General features: G+C 36.6%; 3 protein-coding genes across 3 annotated transcripts; 1 reads left to right on the top strand and 2 right to left on the bottom strand.

Moving 5' to 3' along the window:
• Positions 1-7,956: 7,956 nt before the first annotated feature.
• On the bottom strand, positions 7,957-8,319 carry LOC136816305 (uncharacterized). Its single transcript, XM_067072633.1, has one exon. The coding sequence runs from the start codon at positions 8,317-8,319 to the stop codon at positions 7,957-7,959; it is 363 nt and encodes a 120-aa protein (XP_066928734.1).
• A 1,693-nt stretch (positions 8,320-10,012) lies between these two features.
• On the bottom strand, positions 10,013-11,863 carry LOC136816304 (uncharacterized). The gene has a single exon (XM_067072631.1). It carries the CDS (start codon positions 11,861-11,863, stop codon positions 10,013-10,015), a length of 1,851 nt encoding a protein of 616 aa, XP_066928732.1.
• A 6,027-nt stretch (positions 11,864-17,890) lies between these two features.
• LOC136816303 (uncharacterized) lies at positions 17,891-23,295 on the top strand. The gene is made up of 2 exons (XM_067072630.1): positions 17,891-18,784; positions 19,114-23,295. The coding sequence occupies exons 1-2, from the start codon at positions 17,891-17,893 to the stop codon at positions 23,293-23,295; spliced, it is 5,076 nt and encodes a 1,691-aa protein (XP_066928731.1).
• The last annotated feature ends 3,913 nt before the right edge of the window (positions 23,296-27,208 follow it).

The raw sequence follows: 27,208 nt of genomic DNA, 5'->3' as shown, positions 1-27,208 counted from the left end.
TTAACTTATTTTCACCCCGGCGTGAAAACGTCAAGTTTGTTCACGATAAGTGTGCACTCTTTTTTCTTTTACCTATAACTTTTGAAGGAATTCATCAATCTTTATAAATTTGGTATCGTTAGAGAGATATTTGTGAGTGGAACAATTTGAAAAAAAAATCTTTAAAACAATTCCAATAATGAAGATGAAAATAAAGAAGAAAAAATTGAAAATCTCGTAGAAAAGTGCTATAACTTTCATATTCACTGGAGAGTTTATTTGATCTTAGGAGGTCATCACTGTGAAGAAATTTCACTAAAATATTTATTCAATATAAAGTTATGATGCAAAGTTATTGACCTCAAAAAACAGCAGAAAATAACGCTTAAGGCCGGGTGAAAACCCTTTTTTCAGTCCGGGGTGAAAATTTTAACTTATTTTCACCCCGGCGTGAAAACGTCAAGTTTGTTCACGATAAGTGTGCACTCTTTTTTCTTTTACCCATAACTTTTGAAGGAATTCATCAATCTTTATAAATTTGGTATCGTTAGAGAGATATTTGTGAGTGGAACAATTTGAAAAAAAAATCTTTAAAACAATTCCAATAATGAAGATGAAAATAAAGAAGAAAAAATTGAAAATCTCGTAGAAAAGTGCTATAACTTTCATATTCACTGGAGAATTTATTTGATCTTAGGAGGTCATCACTGTGAAGAAATTTCACTAAAATATTTATTCAATATAAAGTTATGATGCAAAGTTATTGACCTCAAAAAACAGCAGAAAATAACGCTTTTAGACGTCAATCAGCTTATTATAACTTTGTTTGATATCTTTTGACTAAATGATTATTTTTGAGAAATTTCTTCATGTAAAAATCTGCAAAAATTTGCAAAAAAATCGTCAAAAACATTTTCACTCCGGTCCTCAGGACCGGGGTGAAATAAACCCCGGGGTGATTTCAACCCGCCTAAAAACGATTTCAACCGCCTAACTACGTGTATACAGAAACAGTGTTTTCTTTATAGACCGGAGTGAAATTTTTTTTTATTTCACCCCAGGGTGAATTTCACCCCGGCTAAGTGTAACCACCGCCTTATTCAAAAATTTTCAGGTACGATTATTTGATTCATGAATCTTTTCAACTTATTAAACTTTCTTGTATTGTCATAAAATTTTAAAGGTTTTGAGCATTCGCAGATTTCTATCCTTGTTTCACTTCGAATTTCATTTCACTTTACGATACTTGGTGACTTCGTGAGAGGCACTGACTTCAAAGACGTCATTTTTGAATCAGGCCTTTGTCGTATGGGAAGTCTTGAGGGCGTTTTGGCAGGATCCCACTACAATCGTGCATGGGTCATTCACGATGCATTCTCAGAGGCACTTGAGAGATTACTGCTCAGACGTTTTCTATTTGACAAAAGTCCTCACATTCCTCACGCCTTGAGAGCAGTTAACTTTGAAAGGTCAAAGCTAGATGACAAATCTTCCGAAGTTTTAGATACCTTTTTCAAGAAGTATATATCCTATCGTAAAGAAGTTTCAACAGGAACGATCGGAAACTCAGCAAGATTCTGGATGATCTACCTCGATCTCATGAGAGCGCAAACGATGGCCCATAATGCCATCCAGGAGAACGACTGGAAGTCTCTCATACACTGTTGGAAGGAATTCCTGCCGATGTACTTTATTCTAAACAAACGGGACTACGCAAGGTATGATAATCAATAAATTTGCATTAAATGTATCATAAACAATCAGCCTAACAACAAATTAATGACTAATAGGCTCAATCAATTATTTTTATGAAAAGGAAGGTTTAGGTTACCATCATGATATACTATACTGATTTTGTATTTTTGTATTAATCTGTGATACACAACAGGTACGGGGCTTATTACTACGAAAATATGACGAATCTCGAACTATCCTGGTGCAGAGAACGATTTTTCACTAAAAGGCATATTGGTTCAAGCGCAAAGTAACTACCCCATAATGACTGCCGCAGATCAGAGAGGGGAGTAGACAATTAATAGAGATGCCAAAACTACAGGTGAATTTTGAAAAGAATTTGAGCTGTAAAATGTAACATTCTAGAAAAGTATCGAAATACCTTTTGCGTTGGCAATACTGCAGGACACGGGACCTTTTTTGTTTTATACTAAATAAACCTGTTCAAAATTATAGGTGGAGTCAAAGGATTTGCGTCTGATCAGATGAACGTACGAAAATGGTGCCTTAATCGCCCTAAGCAAGCAGACGTCATGCGAAGACTTAAAGATCTATGCGGGCTGGATGGAAAAGATACACAATACAAACCACTTCCAAGTCTCAAATTGCCAAGTCAGAAAAGTACGTCCAGACCTTGACCGGGGTTTTGGATGAAAGGTTCCTGAATCCTTTTGGTGCTGATACCAACAAAGAAGAATGTGTTTACAACCTAAGTTCTGGTTTGCCGTTCAAAAGAGATGCAGACAATCTACTAAATATTAGAAAAAAATGGTGAGGAGCTGTATAAAGATTTCAAAACTCAACGCTAACTATCGATTCATGCCAGGCTACCGAAACAAAAACAAAGACAAAGAAAAGCAATCCAAGTCATAAAGGCAAACCAAAACATCTTAGGGAAACTTCTAACACTATCATCAATTATGAAGCAACCAATCGATTTTGAAAAGGCGTTATCATACCCACATTATGATGTACCACTCAGTTTAGCTTTTCCCGATGGTACAAAGAGGTGAAACCAGAAAAGTCTCTTACTCGATATCATCAAGGCAACAATGGAAACTAAAGACAAACTGAAAGCAACGGACAAAACGCTAGCAGAAAGAAAGATTACCACTCTCATCGTCGATATGATTGCCCACTATCGAGTGATCTCGCAAAAACCTCCCAGAGACGTTCGAAGAATGGATCAAGAAATTTCTGAGTAAAATCCACAACGACGAGAGGTACGAGCGCATTGATATTGTAGCCGACACGTACAGGTCTTCCAGCATCAAATCTGGGGAACGCGCAAAGAGAGGGTCGTCAGACAGAATTTTGATGAAGTCAGTAAAAGGAAAAGTCCCGAGAGACATTGACAACTTTTTTAAATATGAAAACATTTTCTCTGTAAAAACAGTTCTTTTGAAATTTCTCAATCGCGAAAATGAATTCCGTGAAACTTTTGAAATCGGCTCATTCGCGAAATTTCTCATTTTGAAACTCTGAATCGCGAAAATTTCTTCCCTTAAGGCATATAATCAAATAGTGTTTGTTCACTTCGCGTGTGCACTGTTTGGACTGCAATGTCTGTAAAAAGAACTATCAGGAGTTCTACAGTACGAAATGCATTTAAGAACTTTTTGGTGCCGATTTTTAAAGATAAATTCTTTGCTGTTACTTAATTTCTAGAGAAAAAGTGGATAGTGGATGGTTAACCCTATTAGCCCCAGGGGGGGGGTAGAATCTACCACGCCGGAGTTCTTTTGTTTATATCTCGAAGAAAAATTTTTTTAAACGACTTGAAACTTTCTGACTTTTAATAAAATCTTATTAAGAGTACTTGTGTAAAATTTTAGGGTCATAGGTTGTCTAGATCAGGTTTTATGACTTTATTGTGAAACATGACATAAAACCCAGCTAAAATCGCTTAAAACTCAAAATTTTAAAGTGCTGATAACTTCTAAACTATTTATTCAATCGTTTTCAAATTTTGACACGTGATAGGCATTGATAATACAAATTTAAAAAAATCAAAATAAATTTATTTGAAAATGATGACGTCATCATTTATGACGTCATCAAGTTTTGAAAATTTTACTCATCTTCAGCATAGATTTTAAGAAAAACTCTTCATGGAAATTGCAATTATGTTAAAGAACAGTCTTTTACCTTTCAGAATCTTCAAACAGAATTGAAATATCTTTATTGGTTCGACTATAATAGACATTTTTGTAAACCATATGTTTGGGCTTTTTTCCGACAAGTGGAACTTTTGTGATGACGTCATCAGTTTTTGAATGACATATTCAATTTTTTTTTTCTTCCTGGAAAATTGTATCATGATGGAGAACATCTGTACCAAATTTCATGGCCATAGCTCTTCTAGATCGAAAATAATCGAGGGTGGTAGATTCTACCCCCCCCCCCTGGGGATACAAAAGTCAAAAAAGCTTGGGGCTAATAGGGTTAAGGTTAGCCTGGATATCCAAGCTCAAAATTTTAGAAAAAACAAAATTTACCTCAACATACAAAGTTCTAAAATTATAGAGCTTGGTCTCCCTAGAGAATGAAAGTGAAAACCCATGTTTCCTAGCCAACCCAGGGCAGCAAAACAGAAATTAATAAAAAGCAGTCTTACAAGATCTAAAACTATTTAAAACATCCAAAGATTACACCAAAGTCCATTAAAAAGTTTGCATGCATTATCATGACCAACCATGTTTTCTTGGAAAATGAACTTGCCTCTGTTTTCTTCTTTTTCATGTTTTCATGTAACAGAAAGCCCTATCTTCACTAGCAACTGGAGGACTATCCTATTTTTGCTTTAGAATTTATTATTTTTGCTCCACACTGTGTAGATTGGCCCTTACGGTTTTAGCGAAGTGAGCGCAAGCAAGCGGACTGCATTCTCTTAAAGAGAATGCAAATCGCTCTAGGGAGACCAGGCTGTAAACCAGAACATAAAATATCAAAACTAGACTGTGAAATAGTTTACAACCTGGATATCCAGGCTAGGTTAAGGGTTGAAATTTGAATTTTTTTTCTTGTTCCGAGCTTGTTCCCAAATTTAGCTTGCTTGTTTCCGTTAGTGTCACGTTGTTCTTGGTTGTTACTTAATTTCTAGAGAAAAGGTGGATCTTGGATGGTTAGGCTTGGGAATTTGAATTTTCTTTCTTGTTACGAGCTTGTTCCCAAATTTAGCCTGCTTGTTCCCGTTAGTGTCACGTTGTTCTTTGATGTTACATATATTCTAGAGAAAAGATGGATAGTGGCTGTTTGGGGTTGTGAAAATTTACACTTTTTTCTTGTTCCGGGCTTGTTCCCAAATTTAGCTTGCTTGTTCCCGTTAGTGTCACGTTGTTCTTTGTTGTTACATATATTCTAGAGAAAAGATGGATAGTGGCTGTTTGGGGTTGTAATCAACATAAAAGGGGTTGCGGAACGACCGTTCCGTTTTCGCAAAGCGAAGAAATATTGTCTGAAAAAAAAAACCCAATTCCCCGGCCATAGTCTTGCCTATTAGGGTACTCTCAGGTTCCTAATTCCTAATATTTACTCAATTTTGGCTTTTTCAGAAGTAAAATTTCCAACCCACGGCTATTTGATCCCCCGTTTATTAAACTTTGAAAAAACTTTCAGCCGCTTCCCCTTTATTAGGTACCCGAGAGTAATAAAAAGTTCTTACGGTATTTTGATAATAGTGTTTGTCCAAAAAAAAACATTTAAAAACTTCACTTTTATTTTATTTTATTGTAGCATCAGTTTTAACGCGAAAAGAGAAAAATATTAATAAGACTGCAAGTTATTTTTTTCTGTAAGTAGTAGTATAGTATATTCATCTGGTGGCTGTCGGCGGAGCCGGGAGTGAGGGAGTCTATCCCCTTTTCTATTTGCGCTAGACCTGGGAGATCGAATGCTGAGGTGGAGCGCCACACCTACTCTCAGCTCCCAGTAACTTACCGCCTAGATCAGATTACCCAATCTAAGCTACTCATCCGCTGAGTTGGCGGTGACCGGGGATCGAACCCACAACCCTTAGATTGTAAGGTGAATGCTCTACCGACTGAGCTACCCGGTCACGGTTTTTTTCTGATAGTCTTTTAATTAAAATGGTGCATGGGTATACGGGTCTTATATGAAGGCAAATCAACTTAAGACTATTTAGGTCAACTGCGCATCCGGAAAGATGTTTTACTTTATTGCTTGATAGGTCCTACTTTACAAAATATACAATAGTAACGTAAAATACTAATAAAAAGAAAAGTGTACAGTTGCGAGTGACTGTGCTTCTCACGACCTTTATTCACAATGATCGTTCGACGGATGATACACCAATATGACCTGAAAGAAGATTGATTTTATTGATATTTTTCTGTTAACATTTAGTGTCATCATATCACCGGTCGCTTATCACGCACAACGAACGAGAAGAGAGTTTAGTAAATAAAGTAAATATAGCAGTTACTTATAATTACTATAGTAAATGAACAATTAAATACAACTAGCGTAACACTTACGTTGATTTGCCAACTGATTACAAAGGGTTCACCATGAAGATTGCTTGTAAACATGAACACTTTCCAGTCGATTTATTAGCACATGGAAGTATCAGGAAATTCGACAAATATCTAATGAAAATAAATTTTTGTTGTGATAGCTTTATTTATCTTCTAAAAAAAATACCTTTAAGCGATTTTCTCTCTAATAAAAAGAACAAAGCATCATACAGTACGGAAGGACATAAACATTGAAAGAACTCTGATACGAAGTTGGAGAACTTACGGTTGGATAGTTGACGCAGGTTGATGGATTGATATCGGTTGCGCTGCAAATCATCTTGCACATTTTATCTATATGTGAAAAGAGCAATCATTATTTACGAGGCAATCTAAATGCCAGCATGTTCAAACATAAGAAATAATATTAACAAATTTAACAGAGTGTATAAATCAAGTTTCACTTACATTTAAAAATTAATCATGAATTTAGAGGAGATGATTATTGCCAAGCCAGTTGTATGTTTGATTTTATATAATATTTTTGTTTGATTTTCTGTAAAAATAAATAGAAACATACACAAAAGAATTTATAATAACAATGTTTCCAAAATTTCTAGGTAAGAAACTAATGTTACTATTATCAAAACAGTTTGAATCGAGACTCTGCGTTGAATAAAATTTTCACGGAGCAGGAAATTATCTTGGATAATGGTTTCAAATATGGTATTTCATTATTACTCAAAAATTCAAATTCAAATTTACTTTCAATAAAAAAATATCGATATATCAACATAATAAATTAAAAAATCTATATCTTTTAACTTAGACTTAATTATAAGTAGTTATAAGTAGTAGTAAATAGTATTATAATAAATAGTTTTGAAATTAACACTTAAAATAAATGTTTTGTAAACAAATACAAAACAGCTAGTCAAATCTGTGACAAACGAAACGGGACAAGAATTTTTGTCATTGGATTGGTCGTTAACTATTCAAACAAAAACTTTTATTATATTTTTCTAAAGAACGCCTCATCTCTACTGTTTTGAATAACCAATTATGTGAGCATCCCGGGGGGGGGGGGTACTAGGGCAAGATGGGTTACGGGGATGCTACGCTGGTCAGGGTACCTTTTTTAACCTACACGAGTCCCAGGTAGGGTCGCAAAAACACCAAAATAGAAAAATCAGTCCCTCGTAGGGTGCCTATTTTTGGAAAATTTGGGGAAAAAGTAGGAAATTTGAGAAGTCCCATTCAGGGTCACTTTTTCCGCAAATTTCGAGTCCCACGTAGGGTCCATTTTTCGAACCTCAGCGGAGCACCCCCGTCGGTCGACAAGGGTAGTACCCCCCCCCCCCGGGGTGAGCATCTTGTAAAAACTTCAACACAACTGAACGAAACAGCCATTTGCGAGAGGAGAAGTGACAAGGAGCTACGACGTGAAAAGATCTTTAGACTGATTTGAATGATACACGAAGAGTAACAAAAACACAACAATCAAATACTGACAGTATATTATTAACAGTAAAGCGACAAATTTGAAACAGCAACGGTGAAAGTAAAAGAGGACGATGGAGGAAACTAGACAAAATTTATTAAAACAATTATTCTTTAAATGCGAACACCAACAGCGCGTTGGCCCGAAACAGTAACGTGGATGTGTTGCACGGCACGATGTTGTTCATTATTTTTATGGCTATTGTCATTGTGTTACTCTTAAAAAACCGGTATGACCTCACTGAGTCAGGGCCGCCATTTAAAAGTCTCATCTTTTTGTACTTGTTATAGGATATAACTGTCGTTTGTTTCTTTTTCTTTTCATCCTCTTCCTGTTCTTTCTTCTCCTGTTCTTTCTTCTCCTGTTTTTTTTTTCCTTTTCTCTCTTAGCTTGTTCTTTCTTAGCCTGTTCTGTCTTTTTCTTCTTTTCTATTTCTTTCCGTTTCTCTGCTTCTCGCTCTTTCTGTTTATTTACTTCGGCACGCAAACTCGCTATTTCATTTCTTTGTCTTTCCATCTCCTTCATCTGTTCCACCTTTTCTCGTTCCTCCACTTCCTCTCTTTTTGATTCCTCGGACATCTCCGCACTCAGAGCGTCGTCACTCATGGGGTAGTCTGGCATGATGTTCATTTTTACTTGCTTTTTAACTTGGAGAGAGAAAAATATGGGCTTCAAATAGAGGATGTAACAAAGTCTAAGTATGAAGAGCTTCTTTTTCAAAACAAAATTTAAAAATCTCTCTTGGGTATAAGGAAAAGTAAAAAGTTTAAAGGTCTGTTTTCTATCTAGAGGGAGTGATCAGTGATCTCCCTTTAAAAACCTTGGCTTTCAGTTTGTATTTTCAGTTTCAGTTTCTGAAAATGCGTAACAGGGTACACCACGTGAAGGATAAGCCATAGGATTTTGTACCCCACCCTAAAAGGTTACCTTCTGATCTCTAATAAATAAGTTGATTCGTTTTAATTTATAGCTTTTATCTGTTTAACTTTCAATGGTTATCAAAGAAAAATTAAAACAGGCATTGATGGTTTACACTTTCAAGGAGAATTGTAATAGAGGCTGATTGTAATAGAGGCTAATCATAAAAAGTCGTAACTAAGGATTGATGTTTAACATTCTACTCTCAAAAATGTCTTCAAAAACGTAAAATTTGATTAGACACCCCATAAAGACATGTAGAGACCAAAAGGTACTTTTAGGGTACAAGGCTGTTTCACTGCGTCAGGCTACATTAGAAACATGGTTTACCCTTATTGTAACAAACAACTGTCAGCATGTTACAAGGGTCACTGTGAAAACAACTATCGACATTCACAGTGTCATACTCTGTGTGTGACAAACACCTATCAACATGTCACCAGAGGGTGGAAACAACTATCAACATCCACCTTTGATGGAAACAACTATCAACATCCATCAAATACCTGTCTTTAACCATGTGCAGGAAAGAAAATCAGCCTTGATTTAAAATATTGCCAGTGAGACGAAATTAGAAGTAAAGTAAAAAGGTATTTAACACGGCAATTTTTCAATTTTAAAAACTTTATAACAACAATAATAACATAAAGTAGTTGCCTATCAAGAGTCTTGAAAACAAGTTAAACCATCATTGACAAAGTGATCAAATTCACATAATAGTTCTCTGTAGGTATTCAAATCGCTGTAATGGCCAAATGTTTGAAGAGTCTCGCCACTCAAAATTTTCAATCTTTCTTCTTCTTCCCTTCTTCGTGGCATCCATGGATGATTATTGATATAATTTAGCCTATCATATGGCACTTTTTCGACCAAAGCAACATTTTCTAGATTACATGCCCTACTGAGGGCTGTATAAGTTATGCCAAGGTTAAGTTTCTCCATAAAAATCTCTTTATTTAACTTTATCCGAATATGAGTACATGGCTCATTAGGACCTATTGTCATACCTTGGCTTTTTGATATAGGTATACAATAACAAGGCATCAAGGGCAACCCCCTTCTAGAGCAACAGTTAGTATCACAACGTGCTTCATTGACAGGTATAGGAACCCATGTTGGGTGTTCTGGAAGCCAGCTTGGGCCTTTGTATCTTGGGAAATCTACAACAACTGCTTCTGGAAATGATGGAGGTGCTTCTCCCTCAGCATATAATATTGCAATCACTTTCCCAAATGCTCCATTATTCAATCCAAGAGGTGTTAAGCTGAGCTGATTTTTAGTCAAAAGCACATGACTTCCAACAGCAATGTGAGAGGTTGCAGGAATTTGACCCATCTGATTAACAGATTGAGTGTGATGACGACCTTTTCCTTTGCTTGGTATAGTAGCAACAGGGATACCCAAATCAGCTAGTTTGTTGTGGTTCCTCAACATTTACCTCTTGCCACGTTTCCATAACAGTCAAACATGTGTCTGATTTAAATCCCTCTTTGGCACTTTCAGGAAGCTCACCTTCATATCTTGAATTTATTGTCTTCCAGTCATTCAAATTGAGTTTACCCTCTCTGATTCTCAGCAACATTTCCAAAAAAGACAACTGATCTGGGCCTTGTCGCATAGTTTCATTTAACAGAATACAATGTGAAAATGTACGATAGATTCCATAACCGGCAAGCTTATCTGGGGCGTCTGAGGATAATGGCTCAACATGCAAATCATGAGAATCAACTGGACCTAGCTGCCCTAAATCTCCAAAAAAATTGACAGTTGGTATTGCACCAAAGTTGTTGAAAAAATCACATGTTGCCTCCTTAAAACACTGACTACACCATGCTAACATACGATGACAATACATACCTCTTTCATCTAAATTCAAGGTCATCAATTTCATAGAATTACCTTCCAGAGTGCTACCAGTTAGTTCACGTAAGGCAGTGAGAAATATGCTATTCAATGGCTTATCAGTTAACTGTAATGTTTTGGATTCTTCTTTCTTCACTCTTGGGATGCTTGTTGTTGAGTGAACAGTTCGTCCTAAGGGTAGGAGAATAGATGCTGCTCCAGTAGGTGCTAAATTCATTACAGCATTGTTTCGATTGCAAATTCTTCGCGACAAATAGGTCAAGGCAACAATTGTAAATGTTTTACCACTTCCAGCCGTCCCCTGCACTAAGAGACGCACTTTATTTTGGTGTTCATTATTCACAACAGACATAATATTAAGAATGTTAATAGCTATTATTACTCTTTGAAGAGCATTAGCCTTCAATAAATCAATATTTGATGGCAAATCACAATCCTGATTTCGAGCCTGTTGCTGTGCAGCTGCCACCTTTGAGATGTTTTCCAGCCAATCTGAAGCATTATCAGGCCAACCACCTCCGAAAGATTCAATTGCATACTGATGCCAATCAAAACCTTCTCCACCATCAGGCAGATCTCTAAAAGCATTCAAATCTTCAGAATCTTGGGGTCTATTTTCAGCCAAGTATCTTACAAATTCATGTTCGTTTCTGATTTCATTCTCAAACTCATCTTCAGATCCAGATTCGTGGTCAATAGAGCTTTCATCAACATCAAGGTTTTTCCTCTTTTTTGCTCTTTGACGATCCCTTTCTAGTTTTTTGTCATGCTCTAATTTTGCTTTTTTGACAAGTTCTTTCACAATCATAGGACATAGGTCACTTTCTAAAAACTCCATGATTGATTCTGAAAATGAGTCTTTCCCGTTCTTGAGGTCTTTTACATTTGCCCATGTTCCCAACGAGTGAATCATTAATTGACCCTTACAATAGTCCTCTTCTAGTGGCCATATGGGAAGAGTTGGAATCCCAGTAAAAACAGGAACATGGTTTTTAGCACACTTAGGGGTGCAAACGCAAATTTGAGCCCAATTATACAAAGTCATATTGGGATAACGAGTTCGACGTTTTTCACTCAAAAACTTTTCTAGAGGTGTTTCTTTTGTTGCATCCCCATCAGAAAACTTTGAATTTATTGCACGAAAACCACTAAGACCTATTCTCCTGAACTGTCGAGTGCAATGAAACAAACGACCCCCACAATTCAGAAAATCAACAGCAGCTGCTGGCATATCAATCAATCCAATAATCTTCAAAATTAGTTGTTGGGCAATACTTCTTACAGATGCAACATCACTATTAACATCTAATAAATGTTTATATAGACGAATGAAATCGTCTCTGGATTTGGCACCCTTGCAGGCATACTGAGTGATGTATCTTAACAGAGCCATTAAGTCTTGATCAATTATGGCTTGCGTGTCTGAGTTGGCTAACCATGTTAACAGTCGTGTTTTGACATGAGATATCAGAAAAGAATGATCTCTATTGCCTTCAAAACGTGGATGTTCTCCTGGTGTTATTAGTGAATGGAAAGGATGAGTTTCTTTTCCTTCTGAAGTTCTATTTTCGGAATCAAACTTACCAAAATGGAAACGGCAATATTTTGTTTTGGCACCATCAGACTTCACATTTAAACAAGTCCACCTTATTTGTCAAAGCAATATGAAAATCTCGCAAGGATTCTTGACTTGAGTGGTCAGAGAGTTTTTCTGACAAAGGATTATAATCTGGAGGTTCATAATCTCCATCAGGTTTGGGCCATTCAGATTTGTTGGGAATCCAGACCCTTTTGCCATTCTCGTCAATTTCTTCATGACCACCTGCAGGGTGCATAGATACAAAATTAGGAGAGTGAAAATCTTCTGTATTTTGTAAATCAGTCTGAAGTAAACTATGAAGTTCAAATGCTGCATCAGATGTACTTACATTACCTTTTCCATCATCAGTAATCAGAGCCATAGCATTTTCTATTTTCTTTGCGTGCGATTGACTAAAAACAATAGCGTGACTATGAATCTCACCACGACCTTTTGCAAACTCATATCTAATCCACGTGTCAGATGTTTGAAATAGTTCTTTCCCAACAGTTTTATAATAATTAAGGGTCCTTTTCTCAAAGTATTTGGTGACAATATGGAGATTGGACAAAACTAATTTACGATGATATGAAAAATCATTATTAATGCACTCAAGGACAGTCTCGACGGGTACCCCTTTAACAACAGATTCATACTTGGCAAGCAATTGCTTAAGGGGATCCCAGTGGTATTCAGCCATAGAGTTTGTGTCAAAATAAGCTGGAAGGTCCCCATATCCTATCTTTCTAAACAAAGCAAGGTTGTCAAGTTCAATTTTCCTGTCTCTCCAATATGGATCGCTATTAGCAAACTTAGCACCAACACTTATCAATTTTCTTGGTACAGAAGTATCATTATTCTCTAAATTTTCACGTAATTCTTCAACAGAAAGATGTGCGTCATGAAGTTGTTGTGCAACAATAAATGAACCTTGGTTTAAAGCCCTTTCCCTTAGGCCAAAATTTAAAAGGAAAAATCGAAGTGTTGGATGGGAGCTCACACGGTTGTCACCACAGTGGTAAATATGATCCACCCACTCTTGATAATCAGGGGTTGTTAGTTGAGGAATGGTAATGTCTGCTGAACCATTGATAAATATTGTTGGAAAAGCCATTGCAAAAAAAAACACATGTTTTCCTTTCGGGCACAAGTTCACGTTTTTCACTTGTTATTTCTGCCACCCCAACTCTTTGAAGGCTTAAAAGATCTTGTACAGTCTCTTCATCATCAACAATTTTCTGTAAAGGTTTCTCAAGATTCTTATCAACATCATTAGGTTCAAGTGGTGTGACAACACCTGAATGTGGATTTTCCAAATCTGAGGATCCTGGTTGACCTTCAGATAAATTCTTATTCAAGTTGGGAACCTTTGTTTTGTATTCAAGATTTGGAACACCTGGACAAATTTGTTGACCATCATTAGGCAAATTCTCTAATCTTACACAGTCAATTATAACATCAAAATAAAAAGGGTTGGGAAACCACAGAAAAATCTGCCTTTTAAAGGTGTGTTAATATGATCTGGTCCATCATAAACTTTAGAATTAGGAAACGCAGTACCCATTCCACCATGTGGAAAACCGAAGACGAGTCCTTTCAAAGCCTGTTCAACTTTATCTCGTTTAACAATAAAGTCTTTCAAAACTTCCCCATTCTCGCCTTTCTTTCGAACCAATATAATTCACACTTGTTGGGGGAGGCTTGGCAAAGTCTTTGCAATTTTCATGTCATGTGGAATTGCAATAGAATGGCCGCGTCCTTTCAGCATGCCGTATTTAAGAATGGTAATATTAGTTACTATATTGATTTTTGAAATCATGGCTGTTTCAAGAATACTCAGATTTTTCAGGTATGGGGGAATTTCTTCAAAATGCTTATTATTATGTAATGCCCCATCTCCATTACTACTACTATCATCATTCCCATACATGGAAAAAATACCGGAAAATTTTGGGGCAGCAGGTGGGTTTTTTCTTTTACGATTACTTTTTTCTTCTTGGCGACATCTAGTGCACTTACCATCCTCCCCTACTGACCATGAAGCTGGGGAAAACAAATCATTGTTGTTCAATTCAGGCTCAACGTGAACAGTTTCATGAAAAACAGGTCTAACTTCATTACAAATTTTACAGCGATCAATATTGTGTTTTAACTCCCCTTCCTCAAAAATGCTTGCTGCTTCAACTACCCTAGGATTTGAATGTAGACAACTGTTATTGCTGTCAGGTCTTTCTTCAACATTATGAACACATGGAAGTGAAGTTGGAACATTAGATCTTGGGGGTAAATTTGAATCTTTAACATTATCTGACAGGGGTTTTAATTTGCGCTGACTCCTCTTTTTTTTGGTGGCACCTTGACCCCCCTTGGACATTATATCTTCTTTGTTCTCTTTTTTCAACATACGATTCATTCTTATTCTACGCATTCTTTGCTCTCGATCAGTGGAAGGTGCAAAGTATTCAATACCATTACGAACACATAACAATTCTAGTTCTTCTTCTGACTTTCTTTTTTTTTCTGCATTTGTTATCTTACGTTTGAGACTTTGCCTTCTTTTTTTCTTGTCTGAAACAGACGCTCCAACAGAGGGCTCAATATATTCCAAACCGTACAGAGTACACTTTGCCTGTATTTCTATTTCAGGGTCAACACTTTGCTTTCGTACAAGAGGTATTTGTAATTTGTTTTTCTTTTCGGGAGGAGTTTCCTTTAATAGATCTTTCATATCTTCAGACTCTCGTTTTCTTATGATATTCTCAATTGAAAAGTCAACAGTTTCTTGCTGGTTAAAATTGGCTAAAATCCCCCCATCACGAGGTAACAATGATTGGAAATGATTATTGTTAATTCCGGCCAAAAGAAAGTAAGAGCTCACCGGCATATCTACATGAAATTCTAAATGAGGAGAATCACGGAAACAACTCATAACTTTTAGGGGATTATTTACGCTGCAGCTTTCAGAATTGATGCATATATTTCTACCAAGCAAGATAGATGCAGCATTGATAAAGACCTCTGTGGTGTACACAGTATCACACAACTGCTGGGTTAAAAACTGCTCCCAAGAAAATCCTTCAGCCCTGCGAATATCAATTTCCCCCTGTTCAAAGAAAGTTCTATATCCAACAATGTATGGAGACTCCTCTACAGTTAGACGACTTTGATCCCGCACAAAATTGACGACTGCCTGGCGTAAGATAAGATGGTTTGAATACTGTAACCTTAAGGCTGAAACATCACCAAAATCTGTACGATCGTTGTTCTATAAGTTGTTCTACAATGGCGTGATAAAAGCAATTACCATCTCCGGGGGTTTCACTCACACAAAAAACATTTAAGCCATGGCTACGAGCAGTTCTTAAAATCTGGGGAACACAACTATACCTGGGCCAGACTGTTCTTGGAATAAGTTTTCTAAAATTCCCAACAACAGTTCTTCTGGTTCTCTCAACTAAGTTTCTAATACTATCAACATTAAGGCTGGGGATAAACATTTCAAACTTATATCTATATGTATCTTTGAGACAAAAATAATAATACTTATCTAAATCTTGTGTTGTTCAAATCAAATATGCTTTTACACTTCTTCATACACTTTTCTTCTTGAAATACTTTGCAAAATTGTGATTTGTTTGTGACGGTATACAATAATGACAAACTGGAGGGTTGGATCTAACAATTTGGACCGGCGGGAAAAAATGAAACAATTTGCAGCACAAAAACTCGCACTTGATTGGATATTCAAAATCGATATAGTTTTAGATACACTTTTACTTTTCTTTAAAATATGTATGATTTTTGAAAAAAATGACAAAAACAGAACCAAAGTTTTACTAAAATTAGTTTTCAATAAAATTTACGAGGTAACTGCTTCTTTTCGGTGGCTAAACAGGTGTCATTCTCCAATATGGAGCAAAGTCGACATTTATCGTCGGAGGTAGCAGTTTTGGAAACACTTTTTCGAACATATACAAATTTACGCCCCGCGTACGCAGATCTTGCCAAAGGATGCGGAACGTTCCGCAATAATTTTCACTTTTTTCTTGTTCGGGGCTTGTTCCCAAATTTAGCTTGCTTGTTCCCGTTAGTGTCACGTTGTTCTTTGTTGTTACACATATTCTAGAGAAAAGATGGATAGTGGCTGTTTGGGGTTGTAATAATTTTCACATTTTTCTTGTTCCGGGCTTGTTCCCAAATTTAGCTTGCTTGTTCCTGTTAATGGAGAGCTTCCATTATTTGATGACGTCAATAATTATGTATATATTTTTAATTAGAAGTCCCTTGTGCATAGCGTCCTTTCCTTTCAGTGTCCTTTTGTTTGAGTGTCTCGCGAGGCTTTCTTTGTTTTCAGTTCCTTTGTTCAGTGTCTTTAGTGTATTCCCGGGTCGTGTTTTATATTATATTACGTCACTTTGTAATTCCTCTAGGGAAATTAGCGATAGCTTTATCAAGTTGTGTTTTTGAATTGTAAACTAGTTCAGCACTGAGAGTCTGTGAGAAGTCTGTGTGTTGCGATAGTGAGCAAACTTTGATTTACGATACGAATTTGCATTTTAGTTTCTTTTTAAGTTCAAGAATTTTCTGTTGATTTTTACATTTCGTCTCAAGTTTCTGTTTGCATTTAAGTTCCTATTTTTTCTGTTCCTTTTTTACAATGTGATTTCGACCAGTGATCAAAAACAATTCTCTCCGCTCACAAAGTAAATCAAAAGTTCTTTTTTTTTTGTTCGGTTTTTTTTTTTTGCTATGATTTTTTTCGTTCTAAACTTTTTTGTTTTCTCGTGGCCTAAAGTGCTGAACTCCTCTTGCGTGTGCTTGAGAGTGTTTGAGTGAGCGTTAGAGCTTGGAGCTCTCGTTCTTAATTTGATCTAGTTTTATCTAGTTTGCCGGCTACATAGTTTCTTGTTAGTCACAAGAATTTTGTTTTCTCTTTGAGAAATTGCTCATGGTTTGAGCTGTATTCCTCGTGAATAAATTTTGAAGTTTTATTGGCTAGCTTAGTCTGTCTGCCAAGTGTTTTGATTTTGAATTTTTTGTTTGTCTGAAATCGTTCGACTTTTGATCGTTAGATTTGATTGAAATTTCTGTTTGGTTCAATTCCATTGCACTGCTCTTCTGAGCATTCTGTTCCGTAGTATTGTATTCCACCATTTGTTTGATTGCTCTCTTGTCGCTAATTTGATAGAAATTCACGATATATACTATGATTTATATAAATATTGGATGTTAATCACTTAAGTGTTGAAAATCCATTTGTTTGATTGCTCTCTTGTCGCTTATTTGTTAGAAATTCACGATATATACTATGATTTATATTAATATCGGATGTTAATCACTTAAGTGTTGAAAATCCAATTAGGCTAGGCATTTATATCTGTGCCTTTGAAAATGTCTGATTGGGATAGAAATGTCACTAAGCGTCGTCCGGTCAAAAATCAATCTGACCAAGGTGAATTTAATTTTGAGCTTTTTGAGCGTCAAAGAGAAAGACTTACTACCGAAATTACAGAAAGACTAGAAAATATTGATCTTTTATTGAAAAATAGGTCTTCTACCGATCTTGTAAGAAATGCCCTTGAAGGGTTGAATAGAGCTTTTGTTGAGCTTCTTTTTGTCTGTGAAAAATTAAAACCATTAGTGTATGAAGTCTCTGAATTTGATAACTGGTTAGGAAATATTGATACGGACATTTTTCTTATAAAAAATTCTGCTATTCGTTATTTGAAAGATAATGAACCTCGTGAGTCTCAAGCTCCCTCTGGAGCTTCTTATCGTGATTCGAAAGCTTCGTCTTCAATTCGATCGACTTCTTCTTCTATGTCGACTGCAAGTCAAAAAATGCTTAAAACAGCAGCAGATGTTGCTACTCTTGAAGTAGAGCTCGCTTTTGCAGATAAAAAAGGAATTAGTGAAATGGATAAGACTCTTCTTGAAGAAAAATTTGCAAAGAAAAAGGCTCTTTTGAACGTTTATGAAAATTGGCAACCTAGAGTGCCACCTGATGAAAATGCATTGAGAAATTTAACTTCAGGTTCGATTATTGAATCTTCTGAATCTCCTAAAGTTGAATCTACTAGAGTTGAATCTCCTAGAGGAAATCCTGAGCCTCTTAGAGCTGAAACTCCTGAATTTGTTCCTACTGAGAATAGTCAAACTGTCGATGCATCCTCTGGTCATAAGACAACCTTTTTACCAGTGCCTCCTTCTGGACCAAGACCTCGTATTGCTAGAAGATTTGGTCTTCCTGTAGCTGCTTCCAGTCCTATAGATTCTGTACTTTCGAATGCAATTTTTGACTTGGTGAAACTTCAAGGTGCTCCATCTGTTGAACTTAGTGTCTTCACTGGTGATCCTTTGGATTACAAATTTTTTATGACAAATTTTGAAGAGCTCGTCGAAAAAAGAATTTCAGATAGTGAAGGTCGTCTTGCTCGTCTTTTGAAATTTACTACCGGTGATGCCAATGATCTGATTCAGTGCTGTCTGTATATGACGAATGGCTATGAACGTGCTAAGGCTCTTTTGAAGAAGAAATATGGAGACCCCCATCGAATCATGATTGCTTATAAAAAACAGTTGGATAATTGGGAGAATGTCAAACTTGGTGATTCCTCTTCATTTGGAAAATTTCATTCCTTTCTGCTTAAATGTGGCTCAGTTATTGAGGGTAACTTGTGGAATAGTTTTGATACTGCTGACAATCTCTGCATCATTGCCAGTAAGCTTCCAAATGTATGTCAAGATAAGTGGAATAGGAAAGTTGTTGAAATTCGAAATCGTTTTAAAAGAGAACCACGTTTTAAAGATTTGCTTTTGTTCGTTGAAATGGAAATGATAGTTGCAAGTGATCCTCTGTTTTCTAAAGAAGCACTTAAGGAGCGTTTTCCAAGTGATTCCAAAAGCTCTGGTTTTTCTTTTTCTATTTTGATAATAAATCTCCAAAAAGTTTTCTATGCGTCACTTGCAATGTTAACCATGATATTGAGGCAGAAAAGTCCAAATTTTTGATGAAAGAGAGATTGTGATTTGGTTGTCTTGGTAAAGGCCATATATCTGCTCAGTGTAGAAATCGAAGAACTTGTGTTGTTTGTAACAAAAGACATCCTACAACTCTTCATGGTTTGAGAATTGAGCGTAGACCACCTGCTGATGATTCTAAGAAAACAGATTGTGATGTTAGACCTTCTCCTCCAGTGCCACGACCAAGGCCTGATATAGCTAAGTTTGATGATTCGAAATCAAAACCTGAAACAAAAGGTACTAAAGGAGGTGTTAAATGTGGAGTTCTGAATAACAGTGCTAATAAAAATCTCAGTATGTGTGTTGTACCAGTTCTTCTTCGACATGATCATTCAAAGTCTGATATTGTAACATATGCTCTTCTTGATACCTGTTCTCAAGCTTGCTTTATTTCTGACGAAATTGTTTCTTTGATGTCATTGAAAACTATAAGTACTGATTTGAGCATTAACACGATAACATCTGTCAAGTCAGAGAAGTGTCAAGTGGCTTCTGGATTAAGAGTGAAAGGTCTTCATGCTGGTGATGGTAGTTGGTTATCTCTGCCGAAGTGTTTTAGTAAACCTAATATCACTGTTGATTCCAGTGAGATTCCGACAGCTGACTCTATAAAAGAATGGCCTTATCTTAAATCTATTGAAAATGAGCTTCCTAATACAACGTTTTTAAGGGTTGGAATTCTGATTAGTGCTAATTGTTTGAAAGCTATCGAACCTTTAAAAGTTATACCAAGTCAGGATGATGGTCCCTTTGCCTTTAAAACTAAGCTTGGTTGGTGTGTTGTCGGACCTATCAGTTCGTCAAGGTCATCAGATACTATTTCTTGTTGCAGAGTCATGGTAAATGATCATGGTAGATCGAACCATCTTGTTGTTGAAGAAACACAGGTTAAAGACTCTGGAATTGAATCTATGCTAAAAAATCTTTTTGATATTGAAAGTGTTCCTGAAACTAAGTTATCTACTGAGTACGAATCTTTTTCTCAAGATGATTTACACTTTCTAGAGATTGTTGAAAATCGTTCTGAATTCATTGATGGACACTATCATGTACCTCTGCCCTTTCGTAACGAAAATATTAGCTTTCCAGATAATCGTCCTCTAGCTCTGAAAAGGTTGAGTTTGCTGAAGAAAAGGTTTGAATCTTCTTCAAAATTTTACTCTGACTATGTTGCCTTTATGAACAACATTATCGACAAGGGTTGGTGTCAGGAAGTTTCATCACCTTATCCTGATGGTCAAAATTGGTATATCCCCCATCATGGAGTTTACCACCCCACAAAACAGAAGATAAGAGTAGTGTTTGATTGTAGCTCTTCATATAAAGGTGTTTGTATGAATAAAGAATTGATGCAGGGTCCTGATCTGACTAATCATCTGATTGGTGTGCTTATAAGATTTCGTCAAGAGTTTGTTGCATTTACTGCAGATATTGAAGCAATGTTTTTTCAAATTTACATCCCTGAGTCTCAACGTCGGTTTCATCAATTTTTGTGGTGGAGGGATGGTGATTTCTCCAAAGATCCTGTTTGCTATGAAATGAACACTCATCTCCAAGGTAGTACCTCTTCGCCTAGTTGTAGCAATTTTGCTCTGAAACAAACAGCTTCTGCAGGTGAAAATGAGTTTGGAGTTCAGGCTGCCAACACACTAAGAAAAAATTTTTACGTTGATGATTTGCTGAAATCTACTGAGAGTGTTGAGTCTGCAAAGTTTCTTATTTCAGACGTTTCTAGTATGTGTGATTATGGAGGTTTTCATTTAACAAAATTTACTTCGAATTTTCCAGAGGCGTTAGAGTCTGTTCCTCCAAAAGAAATTAAAGAGTGCAAATCTACTGAACGCGTGCTAGGTGTTCTGTGGTCCCTAGAAGATGATGTTTTCCAGTTCAAAGCTCCTTCTAAAGTTTTCTCAAGATCTCGTAGAGGGATGTTATCAGCATTGAATTCAATCTATGATCCTTTGGGTTTGATTTCTCCTTTCATTCTTAAGGGAAGACTTATCTTTCAGACAGTGTGTCAGCTTTCAATCGGTTGGGATGATCCAGTTCCTAACGAATATCTCATTCAATGGGATAAATGGGTTGAATCTTTAGTAAATTTACAAGTGTTCAGTGTCAGTCTTTTTACTCGAATTGTTGAAATCAGTTTACACCACTTTTCTGATGCTTGTGATTATGGTTATAGTGGTTGTCATTACTTAAGATTCGTAACGTCTGATAATTATGTTCATTGTTCTTTGGTAATGGGTAAATCTCGCGTTGTCCCAGCTAAAAGTAATCACACTATGCCTCGTTTGGAGTTGATTGCTGCTACTCTTTCTTCTCAAATAGCTAAGTTTATCTCAAAGGAATTTGATTATGAAATAGCTTATGAACTTTTCTGGTGTGACAATACGTGTGCTTTAGGCTATATTAGTAACACTACGAAGAAATTTAGAAAATTTGTTGCTAACAGGGTGTGTCTTATTACGAAAACAACGAAATCTTCTCAATGGAATTATGTTGAATCTGAGAATAATCCTGCTGATCATGGATCAAGAGGTTTGAAAATTGAAGGGAATGAGAAAAAGGTTTCAGAATGGTTCAATGGTCCCAGCTTTCTTTGGGAACATCCTCTAAAATATGATAAATCTCAAGTCATTAACGTCTCTGAAAGTGATCCTGAGGTAGTGGTTGATAAGACCACTTCTGTGATGGTCATAAAGCCTAATTATGTAGATATCATTTCTCATCTCGAGAGTCGTGTTTCAAGCTTTTTGAAAATGAAGAAAATCATTTCCTTTGTTCTTCTTTATATGGAGAAATTACGTAAGAAAAATCGTATTTATTTTAGAAAGACAAGATCACAACCTGAGTTTAAAATGAGTAACCTTCTGTCTGTTGATATTATGACTAAAGCTTCAGTTAAAATCTTTAAGCTTCTTCAATCTAAGTACTTTTTTTCTTCTGCTTCAAATTCTAAGATCTCTAGTTTGAATCCTTTTACAGATGATAATGGTTTATTACGTGTTGGAGGACGTCTTGGTAGATCTCTGCTTGACCCATGTGTTAAGTATCCTATTATTATTCCTAGAGAGTCTGATATAGCAAAGGCAATTGTTAGGTTTTATCATGATAAGGTTCACCATGCAGGGAGAAATGTAACGATGAATGAGATTCGTGAAAATGGTATTTGGATAACTAGTCTTTGTTCTCTTGTTAAGTCAGTGATTTGGAATTGTTTTCTTTGTCGAAAGTTAAGAGGAAAGTTTGGTTCTCAAATTATGTCTGATCTACCTTTTGAAAGAACTTTAGAGGCCCCACCATTTAGTTTTTGTGGTGTAGATTTGTTTGGCCCGTTTTTAGTTAAGGAACGTCGCTCATTGGTTAAGCGTTGGGGAGTTATTTATACTTGTTTGTCAAGTCGAAGTGCACATATTGAATCTGTGGTTTCTATGAATACTGATTCTTTTATCTTGTGTCTAAGAAGGTTTATATGTCGTCGTGGATCTATTCGAATGCTTAGGAGTGATAATGGATCAAATTTTGTTGGTGCTCAGAGTGAGCTGAAGGAGTTGTTTAAAAGTCTTGATCATGACAAAATTAAAGCTTTTTTGAGAGACGAATTTGATGCTGACTATGTTGTTTGGGAAAGAAATCCTCCTTATTCTAGTCATTTTGGGGGCGTTTGGGAACGCCAGATTAGAAGTATTAGAGCTGTGTTGGATGGAATTTTACAAACTCATAGCAGTTCATTCAACGATGAGTCATTGAGAACATTGCTTTGTGAAGCTGAGTGCATCATCAATTCTCGTCCATTGAGCGTGGAGAACATTGGAGATCCCTTAAGTTTGAAACCCATCACACCAATGATGCTTTTGACTGGTAAGTCAAGAATCGTCCTGCCTCCTCCTGGTGCATTTGGTGATGCAGCAGCTTATTCGAGACGTCAGTGGAAACGAGTGCAACACGTGGTCAATGAATTTTGGTCAAGATGGAGGAAGGAGTACTTGACCAACCTCCAAGAAAGAACAAGATGGCTATCCAAACGACGAAACTTTCGGATTGGTGACATTGTAATGGTCAAAATGGATGCCAAACGTAATCAATGGCCAATTGGGCGTGTCACCAAAGCAAATGTCGACGAACGTGGACATTGTCGAAAAGTAACAATTAAGTTAATCAATGGTGAGGTCGAAAGACCCATAACAAACATTATATTGTTGGAAGAATACGAAAAATGAGATTCCCCACCGAGGAACCATGAAGATGTGAAATCTTCAGGGGAGCCATATGTTAATGGAGAGCTTCCATTATTTGATGACGTCAATAATTATGTATATATTTTTAATTAGAAGTCCCTTGTGCATAGCGTCCTTTCCTTTCAGTGTCCTTTTGTTTGAGTGTCTCGCGAGGCTTTCTTTGTTTTCAGTTCCTTTGCTCAGTGTCTTTAGTGTATTCCCGGGTCGTGTTTTATATTATATTACGTCACTTTGTAATTCCTCTAGGGAAATTAGCGATAGCTTTATCAAGTTGTGTTTTTGAATTGTAAACTAGTTCAGCACTGAGAAGTCTGTGTGTTGCGATAGTGAGCAAACTTTGATTTACGATACGAATTTGCATTTTAGTTTCTTTTTAAGTTCAAGAATTTTCTGTTGATTTTTACATTTCGTCTCAAGTTTCTGTTTGCATTTAAGTTCCTATTTTTTCTGTTCCTTTTTTACAATGTGATTTCGACCAGTGATCAAAAACAATTCTCTCCGCTCACAGTTCCCGTTAGTGTCACGTTGTTCTTTGTTGTTACATATATTCTAGAGAAAATATGGATAGTGGCTGTTTGGGGTTGTAATATCTCTAGAATGTAAGTAACAACCAGGAACAACGTGACACTAACGGGAACAAGCAGGCTATTTTTAAGGAACAATTTGGGAACAAGATAAATCTACAATTTCGACTCACCTTTTCTCTAGAAAATAAGTAACAACCAGGAACAACGTGACACTAACGGGAACAAGTAGGCTATTTTTAAGGAACAATCTGGGAACAAGAAAAAATCTACAATTTCGACCCACCTTTTCTCCAGAATATAAGTAACCAGCAGGAACAACGTGACACTAACGGGAACAAGCAGGCTATTTTTAGGGAACAATCTGGGAACAAGAAAAAATCTACAATTTCGACCCACCTTTTCTCTAGAAAATAAGTAACAACCAGGAACAACGTGACACTAACGGGAACAAGTAGGCTATTTTTAAGGAACAATCTGGGAACAAGGAAAATCTACATTTTCGACCCACCTTTTCTCCAGAATATAAGTAACAACCAGGAACAACGTGACACTAACGGGAACAAGCAGGCTATTTTTAAGGAACAATTTGGGAACAAGATAAATCTACAATTTCGACTCGCCTTTTCTCTAGAAAATAAGTAACAACCAGGAACAACGTGACACTAACGGGAACAAGTAGGCTATTTTTAAGGAACAATCTGGGAACAAGACAAAATATACAATTTCGACCCACCTTTTCTCCAGAATATAAGTAACAAGCAGGAACAACTTGACACTAAGGGAACAAGCAGGCTATTTTTAGGGAACAATTTGGGAACAAGATAAATCTACAATTTCGACTCACCTTTTCTCTAGAAAATAAGTAAGAACCAGGAACAACGTGACACTAACGGGAACAAGCAGGCTATTTTTAGGAAACAATCTCGAAATAAGAAAAGAAATTTAAGTTTTATATTCATGAGCTGCCGAAATTGATCAAATCTATGGTTTCACTAGTAGCAAAGAAGATGTTGATATTATTGGGAACAAGCATGTTGAATTTGGGAAGCAGTGTTTTTGAAAATATTTTAGTTTTGTTTATCGCTCTAAAACTTTTTCTACAAATTCTTTGATATTTTTAATGTAATATATACAATTTTATCATAAATGTTAAGTTAAGAAAATATTAATTCCAGTTTTCTGTTTATTTGGGTTGGTTCTTCTTTAGTTTTTTGAAAGCTGCCGTGTCTGCACGCACTCTAAGAGAATCTCGGTTTCGCGTTGGATGGAATTGGTATCGTGTGTCCTTTAAGATTGCTGTCCAACTTTTTTCACCATGTCTTAAAATACCCTTTAATAACTGTTCGTCTTCTTCGATGGAAAATTTTACATTCTTTGGCTTGTTTTTCGATTGAGCTTTTACTTCAACCTCCGTTTTTCTTGATGAATTTCGAGTTGTCGTGGTTCTATCGTAAACAATCGATTCTTCCAATGTGACGGGTGCTTCTTCATCCACTGATCTCACAACTTCCATTTGGATACCCTCACTGTCGTCAAGATTTGCGTTATCATCCAGCGAACACATGTTTTGAACTCGTTGCAAAATAGTATTAACTTCTATACTTTGTCTTTCGATGCTCTCAGAATCGAGCATAGAGTTTACCACATAAAGCGAAGCTACATTGCGTGTCGATGGTCCTGCTTTTTCACTTGCTACGCTCGTCGATGGAAATTTGGATATTTCAGCCAAATCTTTTAATATACCTGAAATTATAAGTGAAGTTAGTGAATCTTTCACCATAAGATAAATCCTGCCTGGAAGTGCATTGGATTCGAACACAGTCCTTTGCGGTGCAAGTCTGTGCTCGAACCCTTCACACTACCACATATATTACTCTCTTTCTCTCTCAATACCGCTGCTAACCGAAGTATCGATTGACGTATAATTACAGATGTAGAACGACAGACTCGTTATACATACCTGAAATGGCTTGTTGTTGGTCCTTTCGTGCCTCTCCAAGCATTTTTTCCATGCATCTTTTCCCCTCCGTTGCCACAATTATTGACTGTTTTTTCTTATAATGGACCTTTGCTACCTCTGAGCTATGTTTTTGATCTTCGGAGACTATTTCTTGTTCTGAATGGGATAACCTGTCAGCACTGGCGGTCTCGATAATCTGTCTGTAGCGAGTTGGATGGATGTACTTTCCTATTGCTTGGTGTACAAGGATCGTCATTGCACTTGTTAAGGATTGGTATTGAGTTCCGGCTGTTGATACCAGAAGATAGTGGCATGCTGGCTTCATGTGAGGTCTGACAATATCAATGTAATTATCCAAAATTGTAAAGACTTCCTCTGTTAGAATTAAAGTGTCGAATAGATATTTACCACTTGTCTTGAATTCTCTTTGATCAATGAAGCCATCAGTCTGCTTTGCCTTTTCGATCATCGGAAGAGTTAGATATTGAAATGTCATGGGTCTGCTGCATTTAACACGTAAAAAAAGATAGGTTGTCACGAAACGAGTGCAAAATGTTAATTCCTGCTTACTAGGTAATGGTGTTTGCGATTTGCACTTTTCAACAACCTGATTGAAGCCATTGATATGGTAAGGGATAACCCGCTCCATTTCTTCCAAGCTTGCCCAGCTGTCGCGACCAATGAGGGTTTCTAAATCAAAATTTCTTGTGCTATCAAGACGTTTTTTCTTCCTTAGATTATCCCTTGCCCTTCTCAAGTAAACTTCTGTAATAGTAAAACAACGCAATTTGCTATCATTGATCCCCATCGCTTTTCTATAATCCATCAAATCAGAGATTGACTTTACATAGTTCAATGCTCCAGAGGAAGATAATTTCCATTCCTCCTCTAATACAGTCATGAATTTTAAGATGATGCTTGTCGAGCCCAAACAACAATCGATCAGCTCATAAGACAATGATGCCTGAGATTCATTGTCCCCAGTACTACACATCAAAAACTTGAGTGCACGTTTGGCGGTCTGGTTAGCTTCCTTTTCATTTTTACCTCCGCCACAGGTAGTTCGTAGCCAATTGAGAAACGCCTTGCCGATACCGTCTTCTATAGAATAGTGAGGTTTTGAGTGGGTAGCAGCCTTTCTATGAGCCATTGGTTGATTCAGTTCAATTTCCTGTCTATTGATCTCAGGCTGATCATCAAAATAATAAAGCCAGGGGTGTTTATTGTCGATGTGTTTCCGCAAGCCCCGTTTACTACCAAAGTCGGCATGTAAGCAAAGTTTAGCTGGACAAGTAAGTGAATTTACCTTTATCGTTTTCTTCGAAAATCAACTTCCGCTTTCCATTTGCTGATCCATTGAGTGAATTCCAGTCTACGAAGAGTGTATTTGCATTATATGTATTGATTA

The sequence above is a fragment of the Clytia hemisphaerica genome, unplaced genomic scaffold (assembly GCF_902728285.1).
Source record: "Clytia hemisphaerica strain Z4C2 unplaced genomic scaffold, Clytia hemisphaerica genome assembly, whole genome shotgun sequence".
NCBI classification, from domain to species: domain Eukaryota; kingdom Metazoa; phylum Cnidaria; class Hydrozoa; order Leptothecata; family Clytiidae; genus Clytia; species Clytia hemisphaerica.
The sequence above is the reverse complement of the archived record's forward strand: the minus strand, read 5'-3'. Positions and strand labels throughout refer to the sequence as shown.

What these genes read in the sequence shown, in the direction of transcription:
- LOC136816305 (XM_067072633.1), bottom strand. Translation starts at nt 8,319, where the DNA reads ATGAACATCATGCCAGACTACCCCATGAGTGACGACGCTCTGAGTGCG.
- LOC136816304 (XM_067072631.1), bottom strand. Translation starts at nt 11,863, where the DNA reads ATGGCTCTGTTAAGATACATCACTCAGTATGCCTGCAAGGGTGCCAAA.
- LOC136816303 (XM_067072630.1), top strand. Translation starts at nt 17,891, where the DNA reads ATGCTTAAAACAGCAGCAGATGTTGCTACTCTTGAAGTAGAGCTCGCT. An exon ending in TTGCCAGTAAGCTTCCAAAT is followed by an intron (nt 18,785 to 19,113) that starts GTATGTCAAGAT and finishes ATATCTGCTCAG; the next exon opens with TGTAGAAATCGAAGAACTTG.